Here is an 18,253-nt window from a genome sequence, read left to right on the forward strand (position 1 = left end):
TTAGGCAAGTAATTTTATAGCTCTGAATTTAGCTAGTGATTATCCCAAGGGACAATTACCACCATCCATAAACAGTAGCCCCATATAGCACTCCATAGAGCTGCATTGCCTCCAAAACAGAAAACAATCACACTGATTTCCAACACAAGCTACACTTCAGTCCTATGAAACTTTTCAGTAAGTTAGAATATCATAAGTAAAATGATTTTTCCTTAATGGTCATCCCAGCAGCGATGTCCAAAAAAGGTTTTTTTTTTCATCTTTTATGCAATTTAACATAATGCTTAACAGCACAACATTTGGTCATCAATTTTTAATAATAAAGTAAATGTATCATAGCTATTCAAAAGATGGGACTAGCAATGGTATTCAAGCCAATGGAAGTTCAAAGACTAAGTCACACCTTGAAAATGTCCATATGTGAAAATTTTAATTGTAACAAAAAACTATAATGCTTAACAGCATAATGACCATCAATTTTTAATAATAAAATAAAAGTATCATGGATATTCAGAAAAATTGATATGGAAAGGTCTTCAGGGCCATGGAAGTTCAGAGTCACAACTTCAAAATGCCAAAATGTACACAAGAGATAACTGTACTGAAATGAATTTCTTTCCACTTTCAACACTTTTTTTTACATATATATATATCAAAATAATCAATTTACTGTCGTTTTTAAATGATCAACTAAGAAAGTTGTTGACATAGGAAAAATATCAATAGAACAATTTTAAATGTCCAATTTGTTCCATTCTGAGATTCTGAACATGGTGAATGATTGAATCTGACAAACTGTAAAGATATGAGTTTATTTCCATTTTTGACACTTTATTACACAATGCACAAGAACAGGTTTACCATCATTTTTATATAATCAACTAACAATATTGTTAAGATGCAGAAAATGTCAAAAGAACACCTTTACATTACTAATTAGTTCACAAATGAGATTCTTAACATACCTATGAATTAAATCCGAGGAAAAAAGACTTATATACAAAAGAAGGCACAATTTCACCAAAACTGAACCGATCAAGCTTATTTTCGAACCTCATCTGTATTTTAGTAAATCTGATCACCCCTGTGAATTTCAAGACGATTGGCCAATTGATTTTCCTTGAAATGTGTTATCAGTGTTGCACATATGCTGAAATAGTGAAAAAACAGCATAACTTCCATAAAAATGGCCCGATCAGGCTGATTTTCAAACTTGACCTGCATATTTTGAATATTCATCAGTTTTGTAAGTTTCAAGCCAAAAGGTAAAATGGTTTTCCATTTATCGTGTTATCGGTGCTGCATATATGCTGAAAAAAGTGAAAAAACAGCATAAATTCCCTATAAGTGACCCGATCATGCTGATTTTCGAACTTGACCTGCGTATTATGAATATTCATCAGTTCTGTAAGTTTCAAGCCAAAAGGTAAAATGATTTTCCACTTATATTGTTATCGGTGCTGCATATATGCTGAAAAAAGAGAAAAAACAGCATAAATTCCCTATAAGTGACCCGATCATGCTGATTTTCGAACTTGACCTGCGTATTACGAGTATTCATCAGTTCTGCAAGTTTCAAGCCAAAAGAAAAAACAGTTTTCCACTTATCATGTTATCGGTAAAAGTGCACGGCGACGACGGCGACGGCGACGGCGACGGCGACGACAGACGCAGATGATGGCTATATGTACAGACACATCTGTGTCTGTACATAAAAAGAAGGTCGGTATTAACTGAAAAGATCCATGAGGCCATGAGAAGTCTTCACGCACTTGTCTTTATTCTAATGACGACGACGAGTTGGAGCTTTCAACCGTTTGTTTAACCGCTGACCCTTTTTTACAAATCCAAGAGTTTATAAGCTTTATATGCTCTCCGTACCATCACCCATTTACTCGTTTTTTTTTTTTTTTTTTGTTTTTTACATTGTAGTTTGCTTGATTACCAGTCTTTTCCATTCATTCGTTCATCCAATATTTCCTTAGAAAGAAGTCTGTTAGAGCCTTTTGTCATAAAAAATCTAAAGTATTTGAATTACTAAAACTTGCGTCATACCCATCACTCAGTTTGCATGTGTTGAACACGTGATGGAAACGTTCAATTCCATTGTGGAGTTAACCAAGGAAATAAACTTGGACATGTTCCATCTTTTCCTTATACGAAAAGTGTTTTCTACACTTGTTAACTCTTAAAGAAATTTAACTCACACTCAGTAACCCCTTTTTCCTTTTACCTATTTGATTCATTTTCAATTTTTCTTTTTTCCCAGTGGTTTTAATTATAAACTAGGACAGTCCTGGCATCAAGCGGTTTCAGCACCTACTGTACAAATGTATAAATGGTGACGTAAGTGAATGACTCGGCCTGAATGAGGTGCGGGCAGGTAAGACGATAGGGTTTATATAATCTGACGTACAGGGACAACATAACCAGCTCCATTATCACTGCAGCTTGCATAAAACATTAAAATTGTCTTACTATACAACGCGAAAATGAAGACCGCACTCGTGCTGCTCTTGGTATTTACGGTTGTTGGTGCTAGGTAGGTTTTAATGGATTTCTCATACTTATACCCCCTCACCCCTTTACACTGGACAGCATCCTTTGTCTCCTTTGTCCGACCATGAATCTGGTCCAGTTTCAAAAAACAAAAACTTAAATCAGTCCCTGTTTTTTTTTTTTTTTTTTTTTTTTTTTTTTTTTTTTTTTTTTGACAGTTGTCGGCACGTACAGTATATTTTACTCTAAAACAGGACCGAACTCGGGGACATCCAGTGTAAAGGGGCTTACATGTGAAGCTGTCAAGTGTACAGACAAAAAGTGGAAAATAATGCATAAAATAGGCTACTGTGAATTCTGATGCAAAAGTACATTATGCTTAACTGCAAATTCAACATCAAATTTTAATTATGCTCAACAGGTAATACCAATGTAAGTAAAATGTGTAACAAGCATAAGGCTTCAGGCCCAAGGGAGTTCAGGTTCACACTTTGAAAATGCCAGAATGAGAAAAATGAACATTTCACAAAAAATTGCATTCAATAATAAATGATAACCCAATTGAGCTGACTTTCTAATTTGAACTGCATGACCATCCTAAAAATCATACTTGTAAGTTAAAAATAATAATAAGTAACACAGTTTTCTTTTCATAATATTTGTAGCAACAGTGCAAAAATATTTTTGTCAATTTTGATGTAACAGAATAATTATCAACTTTTGATCATTGACTATAAGTAGCATGGACTATAAATAGCATGTAAATTTGATAACCATTCGGCTTCATGTCCATGGGAGCTCTGAGTCCCACAATGAATATGCCAAAAAGATAAAAATAAAAAATGTATAACTTCCAGAAAAAGAAGCCAATTAGACTGTTTTTTCAACTCAGGCTGCATTTTGATCCTGTGTTTCTTTTTTGAAAGTTTGACAATCATAAGTAATGTGGTTTTCCTTAAATGGTCATCATGGCAGCAGCACCCAAAATTGTGTTTTATTCTATTTTGATGCAATATTACATAATGCTTAACAGCATAATGACCATCAATTTTAATAATAAAATATATGTATCATGGATTTTCAGAACATGTGACTAGCATGGGTCTTCAACCCCATGGAGGTTCTAAGTCACACCTTGAAAATGCCAATATGTAAAAAATTTAATTTTCACAAAAAAACTGTTTAACTGCCAGAAAAATTTACCAAACAGATTGCATTGTCACTGAAGCTGTATTTTAGTCCCACGTTTCATCCCTGAAAGTTTGAGAACAGTAAGTGACATGGTTTTCCTTAAATGGACATCATGGGAGCAGTGCCCAAAAAAAGGGGTTTCTTCAAATTTTGATGCAATATTATATAATGTTTAACAGCATAATGACCATCAATCTTAAATAATAAAATATACGTATCATGGATATTCAGAAAATGTGACTAGCAAAGGTCTTCAGGCCCATGAAGGTTCAAACTCACACCTTGAAAATGCCCAAATGTAAACAAGACAGCACTGTTCTGAAATGTTTTTTTTTTTTTCCATTTTTAACAATTTTATAACATAAACAGTTTACTGCCATTTTTATGTATCAACTAAAAAATTGATGAGATGGGAAAAGTATCAAAATAACAGTGTTAAATGTCCAATTTCCTCCATTCTGAGATTCTGAACATAGTGAATGATTGAATCTGACAAACTGCAATAATATAGCTTATTTCCGTTTTTGAAACTTTATTACACAATACACGATAAGTTTACCATCATTTTTACTTAATTAACTTACAATGTTGTAAAGATGCAGGAAATGTCAAACAAACACTTTTAAGTATCTTTAATATTAGTTTTAAAATAATGAGACTGTTAACATGCCTAAAAATTGAATCTGAGGAAATGTGAAAAAACAGCATAACTTCTAGTGTAGAACAGTTTCATTAGCTATGTTATTATAATAGACTTGTGAAGATTCTTTTGTCTATAGCTATTTATATTAGTTTGATCTTACCATCCAATATTTCATCTGCTTGCAGTCAGATTTTATCAGGGAATGAGGTTGTGACAGGTATGACAACCTGTCACCCCCTCTGGTGTGCTATTTACATGAAAGGGGTTAGTGAAAAGCTAAAAAGAGCATTCAGAAAAAGGAATGTAGTATTACACCATAAGGCAGGACAGACACTAAGAGGCATCCTAGTATCCCCAAAGGACAAATTAGACCCAGGAGAACAGTGTGGAGTTGTATACCAGTGTGAGTGTCAGGTGTGTGGAGAGAAATACATCGGAGAGACAGGACGTTCCTTAACTGAAAGAATCGCTGAACATCAAAAATCGATCAAAAAACATGATAAAAAATCTGCCCTCAGCCAACACCAGGAACAGACAGGGCATTGTATAACATCAACAACCATAGAAGACATAATAATCTTGGAAAGAGAGCCACGAGATCTACACCGGAAAGTTCTTGAAGCAATTAACATCCGCTTACATGGGGCTAAGTTGAATCGGAATGATGGGACTGAGCTACCCAACCTCTACCTACCACTCCTAAGGGAGGGGCAGGCAAGGGGGGGATCTGACCAAATAGCACACCAGAGGGGGTGACAGGTTGTCATACCTGTCACAACCTCATTCCCTGATGAAATCTGACTGCAAGCAGATGAAATATTGGATGGTAAGATCAAACTAATATAAATAGCTATAGACAAAAGAATCTTCACAAGTCTAGCATAACTTCTACAATAATGGCTGATTATCGAACTCAACCTGCGTTTTATTAAGATTGAGCGCTCCTGTTAGTTTCATGACAATTGGCCTATCTGTTTTTCTTATATTGTGTTTACAGTGTTGCATATATGCTAAAAAGTGAGAAAAAAAAACAGCATAACTACTGAAATAGAAGCCCGATCGTGCTGATTTGCGAACTGAACCTGCGTTTTATAAATTTTCATCAGCTTTGTAAATATAAAGCCAAAAAGTGAAACTGTCTTCCACTTATCGTGTTTACGCTGAAAGTGCACGGCGACGGCGACGACAGCGACGACGGCGAATACGGTGACGACAGACGCAGGTGATGGCAATATGTTCAGGCACATCTGTGTCTGTACATAAAAAAAAAAGAAGTTCGGTATTAACTGAAAAGATCCATGAGGCCATGAGAAGTCTTCACGCACTTGTCTTTATTCTAATGACGACGACGAGTTGGAGCTTTCAGCCGTTTGTTTAACCGCTGACCTTTTTTACAAATCCAAGAGTTTATAACTTTATTAAGCTTTATATGCTCTCCGTTTTTTTTTTTTTTTTTTTTTGACAGTTGTCGGCACGTACAGTATATTTTACTCTAAAACAGGACTGAACTCGGGGACATCCAGTGTAAAGGGGTTTACATGTGATTTTTAGATTTCGTCGATTATTTTCTTCAATTATTTCAGATTTGCACGGATAATAATCTGTTTAAAAATCGTCTCCCTTAACTAACCATACTCGGGTTTCCCATAAATTCTGAGAATTTTTCACCAATGTTTTGTCTTACCAGGTTGGGACTCTCGGAGGCACAAGAGGATAATAGGTAAGTCACAATAATAATAACTTTTACTTGTTTCAACGATTTTAAGGGTTATGCCCCACAGGGTAGCCCACAATTATATATTGAAAGTATTAACTTAGAGAAAATATACGTACCATGGGTAATGTAACCTTACAATAGGCCTACAACCAAGGAGTTATAACTCCTTGATCAGCCAATCCACGAAAAAGGGTACAATTCTGAATAATACCTGTCGCAGCTTATTTTCGGTAGTAAAAGCATCTGCAATTAAGCTTTTATGTAGCCTTTTTTAGCAGGACCCGATGTGTTCTACTTAAAAAACAACAATTAATATAGCACCACTTGCTTTGACGGAAACCCCGGGGGTCTAGATGTCGCAAAAAGCACGGTTTCCACGCGTCGCTTCGGTATTATAGCTGATTTGCCACAAGAAAAGTTTATATTTTCCCGTATTTTAGTGTGTTTAGTCCTCAAGTAAATTGAATTCATGTTTCTTTTTATCATACAAAGTGTTCTCTCCATGAGGCCATGAGAAGTCTTCACGCACTTGTCTTTATTCTAATGACGACGACGAGTTGGAGCTTTCAGCCGTTTGTTTAACCGCTGACCTTTTTATATATATTTCCTTAGGAAGAAGTCTGTTAGAGCCTTTTTTCATAAAAAAAATCTAAAGTATTTGAATTATTAAAACTTGTGTCATACCCATCACTCAGTTTGCATGTGTTGAACACGTGATGGAAACTTTCAATTCCATTGTGGGGATAACCAAGGAAATAAACTTGGACATGTTCCATCTTTTCCTTATACGAAAAGTGTTTTCTACACTTGTTAACTCTTAAAGAAATTTAACTCACACTCAGTAACCCCTTTTTCCTTTTACCTATTTGATTCATTTTCAATTTTTCTTTTTTCCCAGTGGTTTTAATTATAAACTAGGACAGTCCTGGCATCAAGCGGTTTCAGCACCTACTGTACAAATGTATAAATGGTGACGTAAGTGAATGACTCGGCCTGAATGAGGTGCGGGCAGGTAAGACGATAGGGTTTATATAATCTGACGTACAGGGACAACATAACCAGCTCCATTATCACTGCAGCTTGCATAAAACATTAAAATTGTCTTACTATACAACGCGAAAATGAAGACCGCACTCGTGCTGCTCTTGGTATTTACGGTTGTTGCTGCTAGGTAGGTTTTAATGGATTTCTCATACTTATACCCCCCCCCCCCCCTTTACACTGGACGGCATCCTTTGTCTCCTTTGTGCGACCACGAATCTGGCCCAGTTTCACAAAAAAACTTAAATCAGTCCCTGTTTTTTCCTTTTTTCTTTTTTATTTTTTGGACAGTTGTCGCCACGGACAGTATATTTTACTCTTAAACAGGGCCGAACTCGGGGACATCCAGTGTAAAGGGCCGGGGTTTTACATGTGATTTTTAGATTTTGTCGATTATTTTATTCAATTATTTCAGATTTGCACGGATAATAATCTGTTTAAAAATCGTCTCCCTTAACTAACCATACTCGGGTTTCCCATAAATTCTGAGAATTTTTCACCAATGTTTTGTCTAAACAAGTTGGGACTCTCGGAGGCAGAAGAGGATAATACAGGGTTACTACCTAATATAGAATATTATTTTTTGGCTAGTAAATTTTCTACAAAATGTTCATTTTCTCTGTAACTACTTTAAATCCAAAACTGAGGCGTGACTCCATGTGTAGCCAGGTGTGTTACCTAATTACTACACAACTCTCCTAACAATTGATGCATGCAGTTGCATGTTCTGTGGTCAGAAATGTGAGGGGTGGTCTTTTCGGCAATTTCTGTCCTTGTATAAAAATGCATGGGTTTGACCAATCTTTGGAGTGTATTTTGAGAAGCAACTACGGAATCGCTCTGAAACTTGACAGGTACCTTAGAGAATATATGATTCGACTGCTAAGCAACGCAGCTTACTATGGGATTCTTGCTCTCAGAGAAAATGGCAGAAACGGACAGCCATTGCCAGGGAATGCAACATTTATCAGGAACTGTTAGTAAAGTCCTCCAAAGAAATGCTACAACAGGGGCACCTACTCCAATACCTCCACCAGGGTGTCCGCGTACCACACCAAGAAGAAAGGATCGCCTTCTCCTTAGAGTGCGCCGTGCTGGTCGTACAAAGACAACCAGTGTCCTCAGAAAAGAGAGGCAGAATGTCATTCAAACGCCCATTTCAAGGTCCCTCGTGAACAAGAGATTACTGAAAGCCGGCTATTTTGCACGAAGACCAGTAGTGAAACCACTGTTAGCAGCAGGTCATATACAGCGACGTCTGCAATGGGCTGGGGACCATGTGCGTTTGCAGCCAAAACACTGGAATCACGTCGTTTTTGGTGATGAGGCCAGATATTGAGTTTTTAGGATTGAGGTTCGAATCCGTGTCCGCCGACATGTAGGAGAGGCATAAAACGATGTTTTTGGAAATCCTAGGGTGCAAGCAGGAGGTGGTAACGTCTCTCTTTGGGGAGCATTTCATGCCGGTGCCCAGAACAAGTTGGTTTTTCTAGGAGGCAACGTCAACCAGGGCTCCTACAGAGACATTCTACAGCAAACAATGCTTCGATTTGTAAGAGTCATCTTCAGGAACAACTTTGTGTACCAAGACGACTGCGCAACTCCACATCGAGCTCGCAGAATCATCGTTTTTCTTCAAAACCAATGGTTTCAGCAACTACCCTGGCCTGCAAACTCCCCAGATATGAACCCAATTGAAAATTTATGGCTATGGTCATCGGCCGGTAAATAGTGATGTTTTGGGACAGGCAAATATCACTTCGTGGAATGATATCTCCATCCAAACTCTAAAAAACTTGCCATAGAGTATGCTCTGTAGGATGAGGGCATTGCAAGCGGCTGCTGGAGGTCATACCCGCTATTGATGACTTTTCATGATTTACTGTAATGAGTTCTTTGACTGTGTAACATATCACTGTCATTTTCTCTAATATCTTAGCTTAAATTTATAGTGACATCAAACTGTTGAAATGGTTTTCTGGGGTGTTCTTTTCTTTGGAATGACATCTTATGTCAGATGTGATATTATTGACCAAAATATCTCACAATAGAAGACTGGATATTTTTATCACTCAGTGACATACTTCTTTGATGGATCAAGCCAAAAAGATTTTAATCAGCACTCAAAATAACAATGATAAAAAATATTCCATATTAAGTAGTAACCCTGTAGGTAAGTCACAATAATAATTACCTTTACTTGTTTCAACGATTTTAAGGGTTATGCCCCACAGGGTAGCCCACAATTATATATTGAAAGTATTAACTTAAAGAAAATATACGTACCATAGGTAATGTAACCTTACAATACAACCAAGGAGTTATAACTCCTTGATACAACTAACACTTTATATCAGTAAATTTTGAAAAGCGACGCATGTGAAATTCCGTCAATATACAAAAGCGAAGCTTGTTTGAAATGTATATTTTTTCATTTGGGCTCATTTCCAATGAAATTATGACCCCATTCCCAGAGATTAGATCGATCTACTCTAGATCGACCTAACTCCTTGGGGGTTCACGCTGAATAGCTGTCAGCCGAGTGGGCACGAAAGTTAATTACCCCCTTACAGCTTGTAGTAGGCGGGACGGACATTTAAGCCGGATTGTTTGACAGTAATCTAGTGAGACTCCCCGCGGGGATAGATCGATCTAAAAGCTCTGGGAATACGCCCTATATGGCTACGTAGATCGACCCAACTCCACTGGAACTCTGATTAGCACGCTTCTTCTTGTTTCCTACGTACTCATATAATCACCCGCTCTTATATATATGTATTTTACTGGTACCCAACGCCAGGAGGAGACTGTCAGAATTGTTCTCAAATATTTTGCCATCCTGACATTCCGAGCCTGAATTATCAAATTCAAAGTCTTTACAGCTTCTGTAAGTCACGTGTGCCGTTGACACTGAGTCAGTCCACAAATGTCACTGAAGCTTGTTACATATTTGGTCGGCTTCCAAACCACTGACAATAAAGTAAATAAAGTAAATATAATCATGCTTTGGAGATACGGGGCACTGGTTGTTTGTATGGGTTCAACAGCTAACACGCCCCTTCTTCGTTGTTGGTCTTTGATGCATGATTTGGCAGGTGTCAACTTGCTTTTATAAAGGCAATTTCAATGCCAGTATAAACTAAATCGGAGGCGCTGCAGTAAACCAGTTCTGCAACATATTAGGTTGACTTGGCATCATTACGTGCGTTTTTTCTTGAAAACAACACGTGCGTCATTACTTTTGCGGGTATTATATATAGCCTTTATTTGAGAGGTTAACACAAGTTAGACTGCAAACAGAGCCAAAAATCATTAGGTTCTACTTTAAGTACGGATGTTGTCTTCACCCTGCATTGTTTCTACATGTATATAACTTTTTTCTCGCATTGTCGATACGCCCCCCTCCCCCCACGCAGAGAGAGATCGACATGTAACTCATGTTCCGATCATATTAAAGCACTTCTGTCACCTCACCTGGTGTCACTGTGTCTATTGGGGCGTAGAGCTGTGCTCGAGCTTTTGAAGTGCCTAAATGTATCCCATGACCCGACTTGACCTTAAAGCATTACCGGGCTCCGTATCTCGAAAGGTTCGTTATGTTGCGCACGTGCGCAAGCGTCTCGATTCCATGGCCCCGTATCTCGAAAGAATCTGTTACGAAATCGAGACACTTGCGGACGTGCGCAACATAGCGAACCTTTCGAGATACGGAGTCCTGCCATCTCATCTGGTGTCAACGCGTCTTTAATGTCCTCCGGGCGTAGTGTTAAGGTCAATGGGCGATTTATGAAATGCAAGATTATTTGTAAGGTTGGGAATGTAATGCATGCTTTATTATTATTATTATTTTATTATTCTTTTTTTTTTTTTTTTTTTTGACAATTTGCTTTTTCAGTTTTTTAGAGCCATTGTAATTTATCATACGCTACAGTTGAGAGATTCATATTTGTTGTATCTTTTGTCTCAAAAGTAAACAAAGAGGCCATTAAGTATAGAAGATCTGACTACCCCTTCAAAAATGTGTCTCATTTAACATTCATTTACAGTTCTCAATCTGTTATTGGTGTATTTTTTTCAGTTCTAATGTTGTTTTGTAATGAATGTAACAGTTCGACAACTGTTTTTGGGAAGTCCTTCAGAATGTCGTAGAACAGTTAAAGAACAGCTTTCATTAAAAGAGAAAAACTTTATGTTCTAGGACAGATTAAGAACCCTAAGACCGCATTCAAAACGATTTGAGCCAGGCTTTACAAATCCTGAGACTAAATATGGCGGGCGTACATGAAAGGAAAACCGCCCAATCTTTTAATAGTCTCTCCGCCTCTCACACGCCTCCCCACACGTCGTCCCTGCGGGGTGCAGTCATTAAATCTCAACTCGTTTGCACATAAAGATTGGGCTTCGACGGTGCTGGGGTCTAGGTGTGGCGCTCATTGCAATGCATCCTTGTCCAAAATTGGCAAAATTAAAAGCTTATTATCTACCATACGGAAGGAATTATAGGAAAATTTTTCATAGACGGCTGACCAAAAGTCATATGTGGCGATTTCAAGTATGCCCTTGGATTTGATCTTTATTTCAAAGTGAAACGGGCCAAAATTTTGGAAAAGAAGTAATTTTTTACGAAAAAAAATTATTTGCGCTATAATTCAGAAACTTTCATTGGAATTTTGAATGTCAAACGTACATTTACATGTAATTCATTCCGCCACAATACCACTTTATACCTACGGGACGCAGAAAGGATGCCCTCCAGTGTAAAGGGGGCTTAAGATGTTATTTATTAAGCATTGCAGTAGAAATTTCGAAACTTGGTGGCAATACAAATCTGTTTAGAATGGCAGATGCAGGCTATGTAACGTCTTTCGCGAGACCTTAATCACATTTTGCATGTCAAAATTCTACTTAAAATCTTAATTCTATTTAAGGTCTATTTAAGATCTTGCCGTGCGTGTGTTTGTAATGAATGGGGTTTAACAGAATTATTGTCTTATACTGTTACCAAAATAACAAACATTATATTATAAAATATTTACTTCTCTGTTTCAGTCACGCCGGTGGTTATGACGAAAATGTCGTCCTGAATGTTATTAAACGCGCGATAAACAACCACCGGATGAGAAGGGAATATTATGGCCCATTTTGTCCACCATGTTGTCCACCTTACTGTCGTAAGATGTGAGTAGTGATTGCTCGAATAGATCTAGGAGCCACCAAACTTTTGGTGGGTCGCAGAACAGAGACACACTTCGCATTTAGAGTTCAAGACTCGATCTGTATTGGCTGGGTTTTGAATTGAACACACAATAGTTTTCTTTATAGGCATTCATTCATTCAAACATCATTTATTCTTTATTTTGAAATTATATCATTCATTGGACATTATAGAATTATACCACTATTATTGTATTATATGAGAGACAAAGTATATATATATATATATATATAGTGTTGTAGAATATATCGATGTGTTGAGAGGGAAATTGTACCGTAAAACCAGGAGGAAACCGCGGTTAAATAGGAAACCGCAAGGAAATTGATTATGCTCATAATCGAGGGTACTTAGAGAGCACACTGTATTTCACAAATTGTCCAGAAATCTCTAGACTTTTAGGCGATTAGAATGTATCTAATTGTGTTCCTTGTGCGAATTTCATGGCATGTTGTTTGAAGACGACATTGGTCTTAGCTTAGACTTTTGAGCAGGTTAGTGTCCCCTTTGCGAAATATCTAAATGAACCTTTTCTTCGTGTCTTCCATTTTAACTGAAACAATGGAAAATGGCGTAGCAATATACTGCGAGTGGCCATGCATGGTGACAAAATAAAGTCCCGTTAGCTAGTAGCTACAGGTGCCTGGATGTGCTGTATTCATCAAATAAAACTATTTATTAGTCTGGATTAATGTGCGTATTACATGTATTCAATATTGGTGTTTTTTCTGGTTTTACAGCTCCGAGAACTCAAACTTGAAAGATGCGTCCATCCAAAAGATTGTCGAACGCAGCGTGCTGCAGACAAGGAAGTAGATGCGCATTTACAAAGGTGAAAATCCAAACTTGTAGACTGGATCAGAGACTGGGATAGGGAGAAGCGATCTTAATGTATTCTAAAATACGGAAGTAGTTTTTACCTGTTAAATGTTTAGATATTAGACGCTGTTTGCAATTCAGTTTCTTTAAGCAAATCCTTTTTTGCCTAGTTGTTGCTTATTTAGTGATTTAAAGGATGGTGCAAATGTACATGTGGCATCTGTGGTGCTACTGTACCTACCGTATTTACTAAGAGAGTTCGTCCACTTTTCTTTCATTACAGGTGTCCGTTAGATATCTGTAGAGACCACTTGGAAAACAACCATTGGAGAAACAATGAAGTAAAGACAGATACACAGATACATTCATTACTATTTGACACTGCTTTTAATTCATGGATTACATCAAAACTTTTCAGTTTCGATCTATTGAATGTAATAAATAAATTCAGACTTCAAATCGCCTTTAATAAAGTTGGATGTTGATATCGATGTTAGTTTTGAGGGTCCTTTCCTTACTTATGTGAATCCTTTTTTATGTACAGACAAAGATGTGTCTGTACATATTGCCATCACCTGCGTTTGTTGTCGCCGTCGCTGTCGCCGTGCACTTTCAGCGTTAAACACACGATAAGTGGTAGACAGCTTTACTTTTTGGCTTTATATTTACAGAGCTGATGAATATTCATAAAACGCAGGTCAAGTTAAAAAATCAGCATGATCGGGCCATTATTGTAGAAGTTATGCTGTTTTTTCACTTTTCAGCATGTATGCAACACTGTAAACACAATATAAGAAAAACAGATAGGCCAATTGTCATGAAACTCACAGGAGTGGTCAATCTTACTAAAACGCAGGTTGAGTTCGAAATTATTTTAGAAGTTATGCTGTTTTTTCACATTTCCTCAGATTCAATTTTTAGGCATGTTAACAGTATCTTTATTTAACTTATAAGATACGTAAAAGTGTTTGTTTAACATTGTTAGTTGATTTTGTAAAAATAATGGTTAACTTGTTATCGTGTATTGTGTAATAGAGTTTCAAAAATGGAAATGAACTCATATCATTGCAGTTTGTCAGATTCAATCATTCACTATGTTCAGAATCTCAGAATGGAGAAAATTGGACATTAAAAACTGTTCTGTTGATATTTTCCCCATCTCATCAATGGTCTTAGTTGGTCATATAAAAATGGCAGTAAACTGTTAATGCTGTTTTATGTTAAAATATTGTTTAAAGTGAAAAAATAAACATTTCAGAACATGGCATTTACAAGGTGTGACTTTAAAGTTCCATGGGTCTGAAGACCTTTGCTAGTCACATTTTCTGAATATCCATGATATTAATATTTTATCATTAAAAATTGATGGTAATTATGCTATTAAACATTATGTAATATTGCATCAAAATTTGTAGAAACCCCTATTTTGGGCACTGCTCTCATGATGACCATTTAAGAAAGAACGTCACATACTATTCTCAAACTTACAGGAAAGAAACATGGGACTAAAATATATCTTCAGTAGGCAATGCAGTCCGTTTGGTAAATTTTTCTGCAATTATGCTTTAAATTACGTTTCTTCAAATTTTGATGCAACATTACATAATGATTAATAACTGTCTTCCACTTATCATGTTAACGCTGAAAGTGCACGACGACAGCGACGGCAACGACAGAAGCAGGTGATGGCAATATATACAGACACATCTGTGTCTGTACATAAAAATGTCACCAATTTGCCCATTTTCAGTGTAAAACAAATCTGAAAGCTAGAGTTTGGATGATTTATAAGTAACTAAGGCAGCAGCACGTCAGGAAAAACAAAACACACTGTTTGCAACCTTTGATTTTTATTTTCCAATATTTTGTTACTTATTAAGTTTTAAAGCAAAATCTAAACATGTTCACTATTTGAAGTATTGAGTATCACCTGTGCTCTCTTTGTGGCACACATATAGAATCATATCAACATCTTGAATACACCTTTCTGGTGCTTAGAGAAAACTGGACTGAAACACAGGCTGATGAGGACTTCAGTTCATATCTGTACAGGCAATTCCAGTCTTAGTACAGGCAATTCCAGTCTTTGAACAAAGCTTTGAAATGATGATTGCTACAAATCGAGTGACAATTAGGTCACGGCTAATTAGGTTGGAATCTAAGACCTGGGCTCTTCCCAAGTTTTCTTGCAAAGTAAACAATTGAAGTGCAGATAAATAAAGTCTATAAGTATTGTCAAAACCAACCAATTTATTTATTGCAAGTAGTCATGAATGTTATTTCTTTGTCACCAAGTACTACTGACAGATATAATAGCAATGTAGTTTGTTACTACAGTTCTCCATAAATAAATACACTGTAATTTCAACACCTTTTCTGTTATAAAAAGAATATACACAAGTTCAAAACCCAAACAAAAATGTTTTACAGACAACCAAAAAAAATGAAGAAAAAAATCTAGTGGTTTTGTAAATACGACCCACGATTTAAGTTTGATTAGAACTGTAAAAAGGGGTAAGCATTTAAATTCACTTTTGTAGGAAGCTAAACCAACTGCTCCGGACAATTTTATTCTGACCTCTCGAAGAACCCCCCTTAAGACATTTTCCTTTGAGTAAATGGCATTTCTGGTTTCAAACTTACCAGTATTACGCGACAATGAAAGTGAATATGCTGGTATAAAGTTACAAAGGAAGAAGGGTAGAACTTCCTGTACCACAACAGTGATGCATCACTTCTTATCTAATATTACTACGTTATTAACACTTAAACTTGAACTCTTTTAGAGTCTTGAATAATTTACAGCCTCTCTCTCTCTCCACATTCGCTCAACTACTCTCTCACATTCATAGATCTGACAACAGCAACATTTTTGGGAGGGGGATTACCATGCAATTCAAACACATGGCCTAGTTTAGAAAACAATCTATAGAATGTTAAACAATATGTTTAACAAAGTAAAATTTGGTGCAGCTTGGCTTATATATTCTCCACCAAAATGTTATCTACATTTATATAAATATAACAGTATGTTTTGGCCTAAATAAATTCATGTCACGTTGAAATTTTTTGCTTTGAAAATGAAATGACATGGCCTCTCTCCATTTTTTCTTCTTTTTCAACATGACTTACAAGTGTACCAACTCCTGATTCGTGGCACATCATTTTTTCCTTTGTAAATCCACAATATTGTCTCTATTTGCCTTTTTCAATGTGACCTGTCACGACACGTAAAATGTAAATTTAACAATACCACAGTTCAGAGCATATTGTAACAAGTACAAACAAGATGTTTCTGCACTATTTTTCACCCTGGTACATTTTGACAGTCCATCCTGTGCTCAAGTTTTCACTCGCTGTGTATCATGCAGCCGATTTAGCTTAAATAGAGCACATACAGGTCAAATAACAGTTCTGTTCCACATTTGCTCCACGTTTCTCACCCGTTTTGAAAATAAATGGTAAAATTAAAAAGGCTAAAACATCCTGAAATTTTTGTCTTTTATTGTATCAAAAGCTTCCTTGTAACTTTCCATTCTTAAGTTAAGCAACAGAACTGAATCAGAATTCCCCTTGTCACGGGAATTTCTGAAAAACCACTTCCAGTGTGGCAGAACAATGTATTGCAGTGGAAAAGCCTCGATGTCAATGTGTCTGTGGTCTCTGATGCTCACATGTCAAATGCTGTCTTACACTTGAATAGCATCTCTAATGGCTAGTTCTAAGTAGCACATTATCCCAACTGAATTTCGAATCCAAACTTTGAGTTAATAACATTCCAAATCCCCGAAGTGACATCCAAACTTCTAGCACTTTTGAATTGGGTTTATTTCTACCCGGAAGCTTTTCTCTTGTGGGGTGACAATTTGGCTTTTTCACCTTCTTGCCCATGCTGGTGCTAAAACTATCCATTTCACTATGATACAACATTTGATGTAGCAACCAAAAAAGGCCATTTCCTTTTGATCTTGCTATTTGCATTCCATGTATCTCTCTCTAACCATTATGTTCTTCTTTGATGCAAATAAGAAACCTCAGTAAAGCCATGGCCTACACTCTGCCATATCAGACCCAGTGCTATGAAAGATGAAAAGACAGCTGTCCCTCCTGAGCAGCTATCCTCAGTTTCTCCCTCATCACCTCGATACTGGAATAGTCCGGTAGCTTGAGATAGTTGACACACGTCATCACAGAAGGCAGGAAGTGGTCAGGACTCTCGTTTGGCTCGAAGGTCTTCCTGACGATTGTCAGAGGTGGAGACAGACTCTTGAAACCTACAAGATATCAAGTTTTGTTTCAGGATGGAAAACATTGATGGTGACAACTTCATTTACTGCATAATAATAATAATAATTTCACAACTTCTGACTTACCTCTGTGTGTGTGTGTGTGTGTGAGAGAGAGAGAGAGAGAGAGAGAGAGAGAGAGAGAGAGAGAGAGAGAGAGAGAGAGAGAGAGAGAGAGAGAGAGAGAGAGAGAGAGATTAACAATTATTATAACAGTTTGCCATGAGACAATAACTCCGACCTACCTCCCACGGGTAACCTTGGAGAGCCAGTAACAAACTGCAGGAAGCTCCTCTGTTCCTCTGTGGTGTAAGAGCTGAGGATCTCAAACAGGTTTTTCACAGCCCTGCTGTCATGAGAGTAGCCGTGGTCTGGGCGACAGCACTCCATCAGGCTCTTCATCTCCCACAATTCCTGGCTACTGCCACAGAACAGCTGCTCCAGCTAGAGGAAAGGGAATTCTATGTATTATCAAACTCTAGAGGATCAGAAAGGTGATACAGCCTACAGAGTATATACCACCAGCTGAAGAAAAGGAACTATATGTAATACAAGACCATATAAACTTTCAACATATCAAAGACACAAGGAGAAGTCACAGTGCCAGAGAGGCTATACTAAATGTACGGTTCTTTAGGTGCTTGAGACCCTTAAAGATCTTTTACAGACTACAAGCTTCACTAAGTGCTTCAAAGTATCCACCCCTTCTTTTTTCTTGTCATCATAAACCTTACAGGAATTCTGTGAAGTCAGTCCTGGTCCCATGTCAAATGCCAGAACAACAGAAGCCAGGCCAGTTTGTAAACATGCTAAGTAGCTGACCCCCGTTTCTGCTTTGAGTCAGT

General features: G+C 37.1%; 1 protein-coding gene and 1 long non-coding RNA gene across 8 annotated transcripts in view; one reads left to right on the forward strand and one right to left on the reverse strand.

Annotated features, from left to right (window-relative positions):
* Positions 1–2,421: 2,421 nt before the first annotated feature.
* LOC106177190 (uncharacterized) lies at positions 2,422–14,372 on the forward strand. 2 transcript variants are annotated; one of them, XR_015331291.1, is made up of 4 exons: positions 2,422–2,542; positions 12,141–12,269; positions 13,044–13,135; positions 13,406–14,372. It is a non-coding gene; the product is annotated as an uncharacterized LOC106177190 (long non-coding RNA). The 2 variants fall into 2 exon arrangements; XR_001239812.2 differs by lacking the exon at positions 2,422–2,542 and adding an exon at positions 7,040–7,221.
* A 583-nt stretch (positions 14,373–14,955) lies between these two features.
* LOC106179131 (E3 ubiquitin-protein ligase TRIP12) overlaps positions 14,956–18,253 on the reverse strand; it is a 28,849-nt gene continuing 25,551 nt past the window's right edge. For all 6 annotated transcript variants that reach the window (XM_086996675.1, XM_086996671.1, XM_086996673.1 and 3 more), the window contains 2 exons: positions 17,654–17,852; positions 14,956–17,396 (listed from right to left, as the gene is read on the reverse strand). In XM_086996675.1, the coding sequence (XP_086852801.1) occupies positions 17,200–17,396; positions 17,654–17,852 (396 nt within the window). In that variant the 3' untranslated portion in view covers positions 14,956–17,199. The remainder of the gene's footprint in view (positions 17,397–17,653; positions 17,853–18,253) is intronic.

Source organism: Lingula anatina, chromosome 10 (assembly GCF_051362555.1).
Source record: "Lingula anatina isolate TDL-2025a chromosome 10, LinAna3.0, whole genome shotgun sequence".
Lineage (NCBI taxonomy): Eukaryota > Metazoa > Brachiopoda > Lingulata > Lingulida > Lingulidae > Lingula > Lingula anatina.